At 41.0% G+C, this 12,578-nt stretch overlaps 1 protein-coding gene across 6 annotated transcripts in view; it reads left to right on the top strand.

The window, feature by feature from the left end:
* The window catches only part of anks1b (ankyrin repeat and sterile alpha motif domain containing 1B), a 238,722-nt gene that overhangs the window by 167,430 nt on the left and 58,714 nt on the right, over window positions 1–12,578 (top strand). For 5 of the 6 annotated variants that reach the window (XM_048154392.1, XM_048154391.1, XM_048154390.1 and 2 more), the window contains 3 exons: window positions 4,915–5,561; window positions 6,958–7,030; window positions 10,495–10,601. In XM_048154392.1, the coding sequence (XP_048010349.1) occupies window positions 4,915–5,561; window positions 6,958–7,030; window positions 10,495–10,601 (827 nt within the window). Of the gene's footprint in view, window positions 1–4,914; window positions 5,562–6,957; window positions 7,031–9,118; window positions 10,602–12,578 lie in introns of those variants that run through there. The other variant, XM_048154395.1, reaches the window with a different exon arrangement.

The raw sequence follows: 12,578 nt of genomic DNA, 5'->3' as shown, positions 1-12,578 counted from the left end.
AAAGCAAGCTTGAATTATTTCAGCCAAAAATTCTGTCTGGCTACTCACCCTCATGTCGCTTCAAACCTGTATGACTTCCTTCCTTCCATGAAACGCAAAAGGAGACATTTTGAACAATGAACTAGTCACTCTTTTCCATGCTGTTATAAAAAAAATTGGTCATAAAAGTTTGGAACAACATGAAGGTAAGTAAATGATGACAGATTTTTTTTTTTTTTTTTTTTTTTTTTTTTTTTATACTATCCCTTTAAACTTAATTTGTTTGTATGCAAGATATACTTGTTGTCTCCACCTGTTTTGCTCTCCCTCAGCCTGCAGGAGTGTAATTTGATCTTTATCGGTTGAAAATGCTGTTTACACAAGCTGGAACACGGCACAGACGCCGGGAAAGGACGGGATGTGGGAGCGTTGAGCTCTGATGTCTCCCTCGGAGTGTTATAGATACTGATATCCTGTTTAGCATCATGTCCCTTCGCATTCACGAAATCTGACATGTCTTCTGCCGTCTACACCCGTATTTATCAAACGGGACGCTGCATTTTCACTTGAGATACTAGATATAAGATCCAGCATGTAGAGGTGGTGCAGTACATGCAAATGCAGTCCTGTGATTTATTTTACATGCCATGAACTGCGCTGCTTTATGGGCATAATTTAATGAGGTTTAAAACACTCATTCAGAGCCTGTTTTGAGGACTTGTGGGGTTGGGATGTGACGGGACGAGACCAGAAATGCTTCTGAGAGCCGTTTTAGTTATTCATCAAAGCTGAATTTGCTCGGTCTCCATTTAGTCTTGTTTATTTGTGCTGAGAGCTTTATGCAAGATCAACGCTTTTTTGATGCAAAATAAAAATAGCATCTTTCTCTGTGTTCCTTTCAGATTCCTCTATTCCGGTGGTTATTTTGGCCTGTAGCAGAGCGTTCCGTTCAGTTGATTATTCTGCATTATGAGATAAAAGGAAACTCATGTGACTGTCTGGACAGGATCAAAGCAGGATGTACCAATATGTGTGTGTGTGTGTGTGTGTGTGTGTGTGTGTGTGTGTGTGTGTGTGTGTGTGTGTGTGTGTGTGTGTGTGTGTGTACATGCAATGGCTTGATTGAAGATACTAAATGTCTGTTTATTTGACCAAATTTTACTTACATTTATTATAATTAGTTATAGTTAGGTCTGCGTGTAATTTTCATATGCAGAAAACTTGAAGTTTATTACATTTTGGTTAATTTTAAAAGTATTTTTGAATACCAGTTTGACACTTAAATAAACAAAAGTCCATTGTTCCATATTTATATAAAAATTCTACAATCAGCACAGAAAATTTGATAAAAAAAAATTTATACGGATTTCACAGTGACCTAGTTACTGATAAGCATGACCTATTACTATTGCTAATGGGCATCAAAACCATTGCATATGGGTGGGACAAGACGCACTCACTTTTTCAATGATATTGGACCCACTCACTTTTACCATCTCTAATTCAGCACATACATCTGTTCGGATTTCAGAGCGTCGTCAGTCAAATCCATTCCACTTGAGGAATGCCCTAATAAATTGAACTCCATTCCGTGTTTTAGCTACAGCCTTGACTTCAACGCTGCTGCTTCCTCAAATCCATTCCACTTGGCTCATTCAGAGTCCATATAAATTAAACTCAGTTTGTGTGCTGTGACAGGTTGTCAGGGGTGCCGTGGAAAATTATCAAATGGCAAAAAATAAAATGAATTCAAATGCTATGACAAAAGTATATATATTGTTGCTGTCAGGTGTAAACTTTGTATCTCCTTATTTAGTCATTTTTGTTTTGTTTTATTGGTCATCCTTTACCTTTTTACAGACTTTACGTACATCCTTAGAGTTTTACAAACATTTAACCAATGAAAAGCATTTAAAAGAGCTTGTGACTAAACCTTGTAACTCCCTTGGCTCCTCAAACTGTCAGTTAAACCTCATAACTCCACCCGCCTCTGTTGTGAATGAAGTGCTGCACGCGGTTTAGAGCAGTGTTGCCAAGTCTGCGGTTTTCTCACAGAATTGGGCTACTTTAATACTGTTGCCACATGTTGTTTTTAATGTTCGCAGATTGAAGTGACTCCAAATAACATGATATTTAGCCCTTAGAATGCAAATTTTACCAGGGAAACCCTACCACAAATTCGGTTTTTACTCCCTGGAACACGTTTTTTACCAGGCCCCCCCCCCCCCCAAAAAAACGCAATTGGCCTAGTTTTGGGCTAATTTTAAAGGTGCCCTAGAACCAGTTTTTACAAGATGTAATATAAGTCTATGGTGTCCCCTGAATGTGTCTGTGAAGTTTCAGCTCAAAATACCCCATAGATTTTTTTTTATTAATTTTTTTAACTGCCTATTTTGGGGCATCATTAACTATGCACCGATTCAGGCTGCGGCACCTTTAAATCGTTGTGCTCCCTGCCCCCCCGAGCTCTCGACTATAATACAGTGCATTTACAAAGTTCACACAGCTAATATAACCCTCAAATGGATCTTTACAAGATGTTCATCATGCATACTGCATGTATGCGTCGGATCATGTGAGTATAGTATTTATTTGGATGTATACATTTGATTCTGAATAAGTTTGATAGTGCTCCGTGGCTAAAGCTAACATTACACACTGTTGGAGAGATTTATAAAGAATGAAGTTGTGTTTATGCATTATACAGACTGCAAGTGTTTAAAAATGAAAATAGCGACGGCTCTCTTGTCTCCATGAATACAGTAAGAAACGATGGTAACTTTAACCACATTTAACAGTACATTAACAACATGCTAACGAAACATTTAGAAAGACAATTTACAAATATCACTAAAAATATCATGATATCATGGATCATGTCAGTTATTATTGCTCCATTTGCCATTTTTCACTATTGTTCTTGCTTGCTTACTTAGTCTGATGATTCAGCTGTGCGCATCCAGACGTTTTGCCCTTGTCTAATGCCTTGAACATGGGCTGGCATATGCAAATATTGGGGTCATACATATTAATGATCCCGACTGTTATGTAACAGTCGGTGTTATGTTGAGATTCGCCTGTTCTTCGGAGGTCGTTTAAACAAATGAGATTTATATAAGGAGGAGGAAACAATGGAGTTTGAGACTCAATGTATGTCATTTCCATGTACTGATCTCTTGTTATTCAACTATGCCCAGGTAAATTCAATTTTTGATTCTAGGGCACCTTTAAGTAGAAATTGGGTGGGGTTTGTTGTGAAAACCTGGCAACCCTGGTTTGGAGATCTCTGCTTGTTTGCAATGCAAAGATAAATAAAGAACTGATTTTTGAATAAGTACAGTATTTTCTTTTCTCAAGAAACACTACGTCTATAAAGGCTAATGTTTTTTTGTATTTAAAGAGTGGAAAAGAGTCTTAGTCTGCTATTTGCCGTCTAGTTATACCCAATATACTGTTTTAAATATCCTATGCATAGCGCTTCACCTTTCATACCATGAGATTTTGTCCAAATGTATTCAACAACAAGGAAAAACTGAGCGATCACATAGCTACAATAAACTTTATAACCTGTAAGGTGATGAAAACACAGAAGCAGCTGTTCCAGTGACAAACAAAATATTCATTCTCTGTTCAAAAACCTTGTAATTCCTGCTTAATTTTCATAAAAAGATATACAAAGCCATAATACCAATTTTGATGGCAAATAATTATCTAAAAAATATGAGGTTTCCACCCAACAGCAATGATATGTAGCCTAAATTTGTTGTTTTATCATAATCACCAGCAACATCATATAACTGTTTGACGTTATTGTGTTCCTACCTGATTTAAGCTCAAGTTTCACATTAAATGTGATTACTACTTTTAATATAATATCCAGATTTAATATGCCATTTTAAGCAACGCATGTTTGTGCTATTTTGTTACTTTAGTGCTTAGTGGTGTGCTGTGGGATTTTTTACATATCGAAACTGTGCGGTGGCAAAAAAAAAAAAAAAAGGTTGGGAAACAACACAGATCTACTCCAGTAAAATTTTTCTGGGGGAGGACACACCCACATTTTTTTTGCTTCCGACGCCCATGCTATTGCTCAAACTTAAAGGTTAGGGATTCACACAGACTGAGTTGAATTCAGGTGCATAAAATGTCTCACACATTTTGTGCTACAGACATGAATGATACCTCAAGTCATACGGCTTATTAAGGAAAGGTGTGCTATTACTTTTGTAAGATTGAACTTAGAAAATGAATTTTTTCGACTTTTCAATGTTTTTTTTTTCATGTTTTTTTTTTCTAAAAATCTAGCTATTATTAATATTTGTTTACATTTTAACAAGCAAAAAAAAAAAAAAAACCTCCAACGCTCATGACTGTACTGAATAAACAGAAAACAGGAAGAACACCTACATTTTGATGAATGCAGACGCCCTTACTGGAATTTAAACATATGAGCCTAAAAATAAATACACCGTTCATATTTATCAACACCTGAATAAACCCAGTGACCTCCATGAACTGAGATCTGTCCTCATTTACACTACAGATCACATGCTGCCTGAGGACAGCTTTTAAGAGCTCTTTAGTGAAGGGGTCCTGGGCTTCTTTACACGGGACAGTACAGGATACAGTCCTCTGTAGGCCATAGGGTACAAAAGGAGGATAAGAACAAGGTCTCTCTCATCCCACTGAACAGATTGGCTTGCCCCCAGCCTCAGGCACTCATTTGGTGCTTGTCTCAACAGCAAGTCAACCAAGTGACATACACATACACAACACTAGTTCATATCTGGCGTCTGCCTGGATGCTTGTACATCAGAATGAGGACACATTTGTATCTTTCTTTCATTTTTTTTTTTGTTAAAGTGAGTACACTGTCCAGGCGCTCATAGAGACATTGTGTTACATTTTAAATGTTTTTTTTTTTCCCCCTTGCAGATGAGGCAGCACACCAGAAAGACTGCATAGAGCGAGACGACCGGAGAAACAGCCACGTTCCCGAGCAGTTTGCCGGCCTCCTTCACGGCTCATCTCCTGCCTGTGAATCCCCCGATAACCCTTACCAACTCTACGGCAAAGTGCGAAAGTTCAGCGGTCCTGAGCCTCCGCTCCGGCACGGGAATTTTCTCAGAGCGCCCGAGTACTCTCCTCCGTTCCCTCGCACCGGCAGTGAGGCTTCTGCCCTTAAGACCCAAAGAGAAGCCAAACCGCAGATAGTCTACAGGACGATTTTTCACACACAGGTCAACCAGGGCACGTTTACGCTCGGCGGACAGGGTGACAAGACCACAGGCGTGCATGTGAGGAACGGGGAGGCCCGGAGCAACAGCACGGGCGGCAATAGCCCAGCGAGCAGCAATACCGGCTACGAAGAAAGAGCCTGCACACTTGGGAGGATGAGGTCCATGCCAAAAAATGTGTTGGACCTTCAGCTGTCCAGAAATTTCTCCAAATCAGACTCTAACCTGGTGGCTGTGTCACCCATCGAGGAAGAGCAGTGGAGCTCCAGAGGGCAGAGCAGCCCCGGTAAAAGCAGCCCCAACAGACTGGAGAGAACCCCCTCCTTTACGGCAGAGTGGGAAGAGGTAATAACGTTTTAATTACCAGCTAATTGCAGAATCATTTCCACTTAATTAATTCACTTAGCTTGAAGTAACCAAGCTGACTGGCTTGAAAGGTTTTCTTTCGATGCTCGGCGTATGTTTTTGATGTGTGATGTAAAAAATCATGCCCTTTCGCCAGAAAGCCTAAATTATTCAACAATGTTGTCATGGCAGCTAAATGATTTTTAATGTGTTTCTTTAATATATAAAATATGCATAATGATAGGCCTGGAACACGTTTGCGCTTCTGTTTTGCACTGATGGTGATCTGTTTTTACTAGGGCAGCTTTTATTCAGGGTAATGTAGCATATAAAAGTCAAGCAATCAGTCAATTAATGGAGGAAGTGTCTTTGAATAATGACATCCTAATTATACTGAGTTAACTAATAAATCAAAACAAAAACATGTCTATAATTAAAATAATAAATAAGGTGTTGTTTGCATAATGAAATCCAGGATTATTTTGATTTTCATTTATGACAGTTAAGCACATTTAACCCTCAAATTCTCATTACCATCATGTTTAAATACTTGCTATTTCAATTTTTTTACATTAATGAGATATTTTGGGGAAAATATGCTTAATTATCAGTAGAATAATGACAAAAATATGACTCAAACATCTTTTTACCCTATTGCAACATTATCAAAGATCAAATAAACAAAGTACACATGATAAAATAGAGTCTCAGTCTCCAATATTCTGTGAATTCTTCTTTAGAGTCATATCTCTTTCAGGTCAGTGCTTCTGTTTAGATACAGGAGGGCTTCCCGCTTCATATGACAACTAAAACTCCATAGTCAATAAATTTAATGCGTCACAGCATTTTCCTCCCCAGCCTCACCCGGCTGTCAAGTCTTCAAAGGAGAACATATATTAGAAATAACTGATCAAAGGGGAGAGGGGAGAGTTCTGCATCCGTTAGTCTGGGGCTTCCGAGCGGCTTTCTCTTTGGAGTAAAAAAAAGGGTCCGCTGGGAGACAGCGAGGGCTGTTCTTTGAAGGCAGGTGTTCGGCTTTAAGGATGTGAAACGACACTTTCTTCGCTCCGAACATCACTGTCATTTTAATGAGGAGACATTCATCAAAAAACACTCTCCCTGTTCTCTCCGAACTGACATATTCTTAAACGAAGCTGATTGTGATAAATTACCTTCCCAAAATTCTCATTTCTCCCCCAGCTTTTAGCCAACAATTAAGTGGTTTTGGAGCACAATTACTGGCATTTACGAAAAGCTGAAAGTGAGCTTGTGGGAAAAGAGCAATGAGGAGAAGTCTGTGGGGAAATGCCATGGAATAAGAATATAAAAATAGAGATGAGAGCCTTCCGTTATGCAAACACACAATTTATCTCTCTCTCTCTCTTCCTCTCCACAGATTGACAAGATTATGAGCTCCATAGGTGCTGGAATTGGCACAGAGTTGGAGGGGATTACGGAGAATCACTCAGGTTTGTGTGTCTGTGTATGTGTGGTGTTGATGCACTAGATTTAGCCTATATCCATAACTATAGGGAGCTCATGGCTTGATAAGAATATCAACTAACGGCTGTGAAGTGTGCAGCACTGTGAGACAGGAGGGTTTCCTTCAGTAGTGTCAAAGACCCGCTCATAGACAGGGAGCTTTTTGAGATGTAACCATGGTTACTGTGCGCTCTCCTCTCGTCTCTGTGCTCTTCCTGTAGTCATAATGAGAGCAAGGGGACAAGAAGTGGATGGACAGTTTAGACCTCTAAGCACTGATCTTGGGACAGTTTTGTTGTTCACACTGAGAGGGAAAGGAATATCTCATTGACTGGAGATCACTGTCCTGAGATTCTCACAGCAATGATAGTGAAACCCATTAAAGCTAATAATGAGGGAATTAATATTCTCTCCTCGTCTGTCCTCTTACTTAATCTTTTCTCCTCTCACCTCCTGTCCTCTCTCCTCTCCCCTTGCCTCATTTCATTCTTTCATCTCACATCCTTTCTTTTTGCCACATCTCTTGTCTCCTTTCTTTTAAACCCTCTTTCACCTTTTTTCTTTCCTTTTGCCTCCTCTCTTCTCCTCTCACCTCCTTTCCTCTCTCCTCTCCACTTGTCTCCTGTTGCCTCCTCTCATTCTCTCCTCTCACCTTTTGCCTCCATTCGCCTCTCTCTTGTCTCCTTTCCTGTCATTCCCTCCTCTCCTATTTTCCCCATCTCCTTTGCCTCTCCTTTCACCTTCTTGCCTCCTGTCTTCTCCGCTCACCTTCTGTCGCCTCTTCTCATTATCTTGTCTCAACTCCTTTTCTTCTGTATCTTTTCCCTTTGCCTACTCTCTTCTCCTCTCACCTCCTTTCCTCTCCTTTTGGTTCTCCTCTTGTCTCCTGTTGCCTCCTCTCATTCTCTTCTCTCACTTTTTGCCTCCTTTCACCTCTAGTCTCTCCACCTATCCCCTTTCATTTTGTGTCGCTTCTTGTATCCTTTACTGTTTTTCTCTCCTCTCATTTCACCTCCTCTTCTATTTCCTCTTTTTTGCTTCTCCTCTTGCCTCCTGCCTTCTCCTCTCACCTCCTGTCTCCTCTTCTTTTTGCCTCCTTTCCTTTTGCCACCTCCTCTCCCTTCTCCTCTCCTTGCCTCTCCTCTTGTCTCCACCCCTGTCCCCACTCCTTTAGCCTCTTCTTTTGCCTCCTCTCCTGTCATTCTCTCCTCTCATTTCACTCTTTCCTCTTTTTCTATCCCTTTTTCTCTGTATCCTTTCCTGTCTTTCTCTCCTCTCCTATCACCTCCTCTCCTATTTCCTCCTCTTTTTCACCTCTCCTCTTGCCTCCTGTCTTCTCCTCTCACCTCCTGTCGCCTCTTCTCATTATCTTGTCTCAACTCCTCCTCTTTTGTATCCTTTCCCTTTGCCTACTCTCTTCTCCTCTCACCTCCTTTCCTCTCCTTTTGGTTCTCCTCTTGTCTCCTGTTGCCTCCTCTCATTCTCTTCTCTCACTTTTTGCCTCCTTTCACCTCTAGTCTCTCCACCTATCCCCTTTCATTTTGTGTTGCTTCTTGTATCTTTTACAGTTTTTTCTCTCCTCTCATTTCACCTCCTCTTCTATTTCCTCTTTTTTGATTCTCCTCTCACCTCCTGTCTCCTCTTCTTTTTGCCTCCTTTCCTTTTGCCGCTTCTCCCACCTCCTTTCCCTTCTCCTCTCCTTGCCTCTCTTCTTGTCTCCACCCCTGTCCCCACTCCTTTAGCCTCTTCTTTTGCCTCCCCTCCTGTCATTCTCTCCTCTCATTTCACTCTTTCCTCTTTTTCTGTCCCTTTTTCTCTGTATCCTTTCCTGTCTTTCTCTCCTCTCCTATCACCTCCTCTTTTTCACCTCTCCTCTTGCCTCCTGCCTTCTCCTCTCACCTCCTGTTGCTTCTTCTCATTCTCTTGTCTCACCTCTTCTTTTTGCCTCTTTTCCTTTTGCCGCTTCTCCCACCTCCTCTGCCTTCTCTTTTTGCCCCTCCTCTTGTCTCCACCCCTGTCCCCACTCCTTTAACTTCTCCTTTCATCTCCTCTCCTGTCATTTTTTCCTCTCATTTCACTCTTTTCTCTTTTCCTGTCCCTTTCTCTCTGTTAGCATCTACTCTCTCCTCCCCCATTCTCTCCTCTCATTTTGCATCACCTGATTTTGCCTTTTCTCCCCTTTACTTAATGTCTCACTTTTCTTGTCCTCCTTTCCTTTCACCTTGTCTCCTTTCGTCTCTCCCCTCCTCCCACCTCCTCTCCGGTTCTTGAACATCTCCCCTCACCTGTCCTCTCACCTCCTCTTCTTCTTTCACCTCCTCTTCTATTTGACTCTCATCCCATCTTAACTTTCACCCTTCCTCTTGTCTCCTCGCCTTTTCTTTCACAGCCTCCACTTTACCTCTCCTCCCTTCTTTCTCCTCCTCTCTCCTTTTTGCCACCTCTATTGTTGCCGTTTGTCTGGCATCTTCTCCTTTCATCTCTTCTCACCTTTACTTTCACCTCTTCTGTCATCTCCTCTCCTCTTGTCTCATCTCCTCTCCTTGCCTCTCCCATACTTTTGCCTCGCCTCTCCTCTGCAGTGGTCCCTCATTTTTCTGTCCACAGAAAGCCCGTTTGTGTTGCCATTCCACCAGTGCTCACAGACGCCCACAGAGTGTGTGTGTGTATGTGAGTGTACGTGTGGGAGGGAGCAACAGCAGCTTCTGCACTCAGACAAAGAGGCTGGGGTTGATCTGATGGCTATTATCGGCAATGTGAGGTACAGCTAGTGGAAAGAAGGGAGGGAGAAAGAGAGACCAAGAGGGAGGGAGAGAGAGAGAGAGCGCACAGTGGCACAGGATGCAGAGGCATACAAATGAGTGTGGGAGTGCTGGAGAAACAGAATTCTACCAAGCAAGCTGCACGCTGTCATTCCTGTCCTCTTTCACACACACACACGCTCGCTCCCTCCCGCATTTGCAAACGCACACATGCACATGCCTGCACTGTCCACACATTGAGACACAGGTTGAGCAGCACAGCGACCGAAGCGGTGGTTGGTGATCGCACATCTCTCTCCTTTCTTGTGGATGTAATTTGGAGCCTTCAGCATGTCTACCTCCACAGCCGGCGTACTTCTCCACCAGCACGGACCCTAACGCTCACTCTCCTGAGAGGACCCTCTTCTACTTTGCTCTCCCTTTCTGTTTTCTTCCCTTTCTCAACTGTTTTCTAAGCATTAGTTTCTTAGTTTCCTTGAAATCACTTTTCTACGTCCTTTTTCTCGCTCTTTCTGTCTCTCCCGTTTCCGCTCGCGCTCTCCGTCGCTTGTTGAGCATGGCGGGTTCGTTTGACAGTCACTTTGCGCGGAACATGATGTGGCAGTGCCAGCTCTCACAGCCGGACTGTCGCTGCTACCGGGTGGACGGCTACTCACTTCTCAAACGCCTCCCTCTACACCCCTTGATAGGCCCCCGCTGCCCCGTCCAGTCCGTGGGACAGTGGTTGGACAACATCGGTCTGGTGCAGTACGAAAACCACCTGCTGTCTAATGGCTTCGACAACGTTCAGTTTATGGTGAGTGTCTCCTTCACACTTCCATCTCTGTTTTCCCTACAGGCAGTTTTATGAGCATGTCTTTTTTTTTTTTTTATTAGTCATCAGTTGCTTCTTGTGGGTGGTGTGGGTTTGCATGTGTACTTGAATGTTTGTTGTTCTCTGTTTGTTCTCAGGTAAGCTGTTTTGTGATTATGTGAGATGTTCTGTACTTTGGTCCTCAGTGTCTTAATTTGTTGGTCTCCTGTTACATGATTGTTGGAAAATGCTCAGCATTGATTCTGTAGACTTTAAAGGTTATGAAGGCTATAGTATTTCCTTGGATTGTGTGACATTTAACATGTAAATTTAATGCCTGGCTTATATGTTTCTTGTCTGTACTCTAATATCAGCACTTTGGGAACTTTGGAAAGCAAAGGGATTTAGTTTAGAAAATTTTAGAAGTTTTAGTAAGTAGGTGTTCAGTAAAAAGCCATATTATAGGAAAATATCAATTATACATAAAAAATAAACAAAATATATAATAGAAAAAGAATATATGATAAACAAAATATTATTAGTAATAGAATAAATAACATAATACCTTATGTTGTACATATTGTTGTACATATTATGGTAAATAGTCCTTTTGTTGTCAATGCAGTGCTGCATGGGTACTCATTGATACATTGCATTCCAACACGTGGTCAACGTCACACCTCTGACAATGCAGAAAACATGTCCACCGTGGGCGTGTTCAGATGCATGAATGTGTTTGCCTGGTGTGTGTTGGTGTGTGTTTGGAGGAGAAAGTGTTAAAGCAATCAGTGTTTAACCACCAAAACAATCATGGTTGTGTAGGAGCACCTGTAGAGATAAAGGGGCAAGTTGGAAGAGTCGATCAATACTGTCTGCACATTTATGATTACCAGTAAATTCTTCTGCAGAGAGAGATCACACTTTTGGTTTAAATGTAGCACAGAAGGCAGAATGGTCAACTTGCAAAAATTATACTAGGCTTATTCTAATAAACCATATGATGGTTAGTGCTGGTGTATGGGGTTGTTGGTTCTGGTCTATCTGATGGATCTGAATAGTGTGTTTAACTGCTTAAGCAGGTCAGCTGGTATTATTTTTTTAAGCTGGTTGACCTAGGTAATCTTGCTAAGATCACCTAGGTCAAGCTTTGTGGGTTGCCCAGCACACCACAATCCATGTTGTTGATCAGTTATGCTGTTTTTCTGCTGATCTGATGAACTGAAAGTGCACTAAAAACCACAAAAGTCACCCATGAACTAATTTTCTAACATTTAATTAATGTTTGCACACACAGTGGTTGGTGTAAATCAAACACTACACTGCAAAATACAAAAGAAATGTGTAAATACGCTTAAAACAACAAATTTACTTAAGAATCAATCTTGCATTATTTATGATTGATATTAAGGCTTGTTTTCAGATAATATATTCTGAATTGTGCATACTTTATTCACTGGAAAATTGTTTTCTTTGTTCTAAGCATAAATCTAATAAACTATTTGCCTGAGGTCAAAAGAAAACTTTCAGACTATATCTTTAGTTAAGTCTAAGACTGGAAAACATGACACAAATACTGATTAAGGGAATGATTTTTTTTGTTTTTTTTTTTTTTTGTAGTGTACCGTATTCAGACCATTAGAACACAATGTGAACTTAACTTACTATTATTAAAATAGTTTTACTCATTTCACCTTGCATGCTTCAAGAAGGATGTCTTTGAGCAGATGCAGTGAGTCATTGTAATCTGTTTTGTTCTTGTGTATGGCTCTACACTTTAAGACTTCTGATTTATTTGTTGCAGACTGTGGCTCTATAATGAAACAATTTCACAACTACAGCTTTGCCAAAAGGATCTGTTGCTTTTCAGAAGCTGTCATAGTGCAGATAGCAGTGAGATTGTTACTAAAACAGGTGGCATTCACAGGTGAGCCACAGACTCATGGGAACTGTAGTCCACATACAGGCTTAAACTGTACTGAT

Source organism: Megalobrama amblycephala, linkage group LG14, assembly GCF_018812025.1.
Source record: "Megalobrama amblycephala isolate DHTTF-2021 linkage group LG14, ASM1881202v1, whole genome shotgun sequence".
NCBI classification, from domain to species: Eukaryota; Metazoa; Chordata; class Actinopteri; order Cypriniformes; family Xenocyprididae; genus Megalobrama; species Megalobrama amblycephala.
This window is presented reverse-complemented; position numbering and strand designations above follow the sequence as displayed.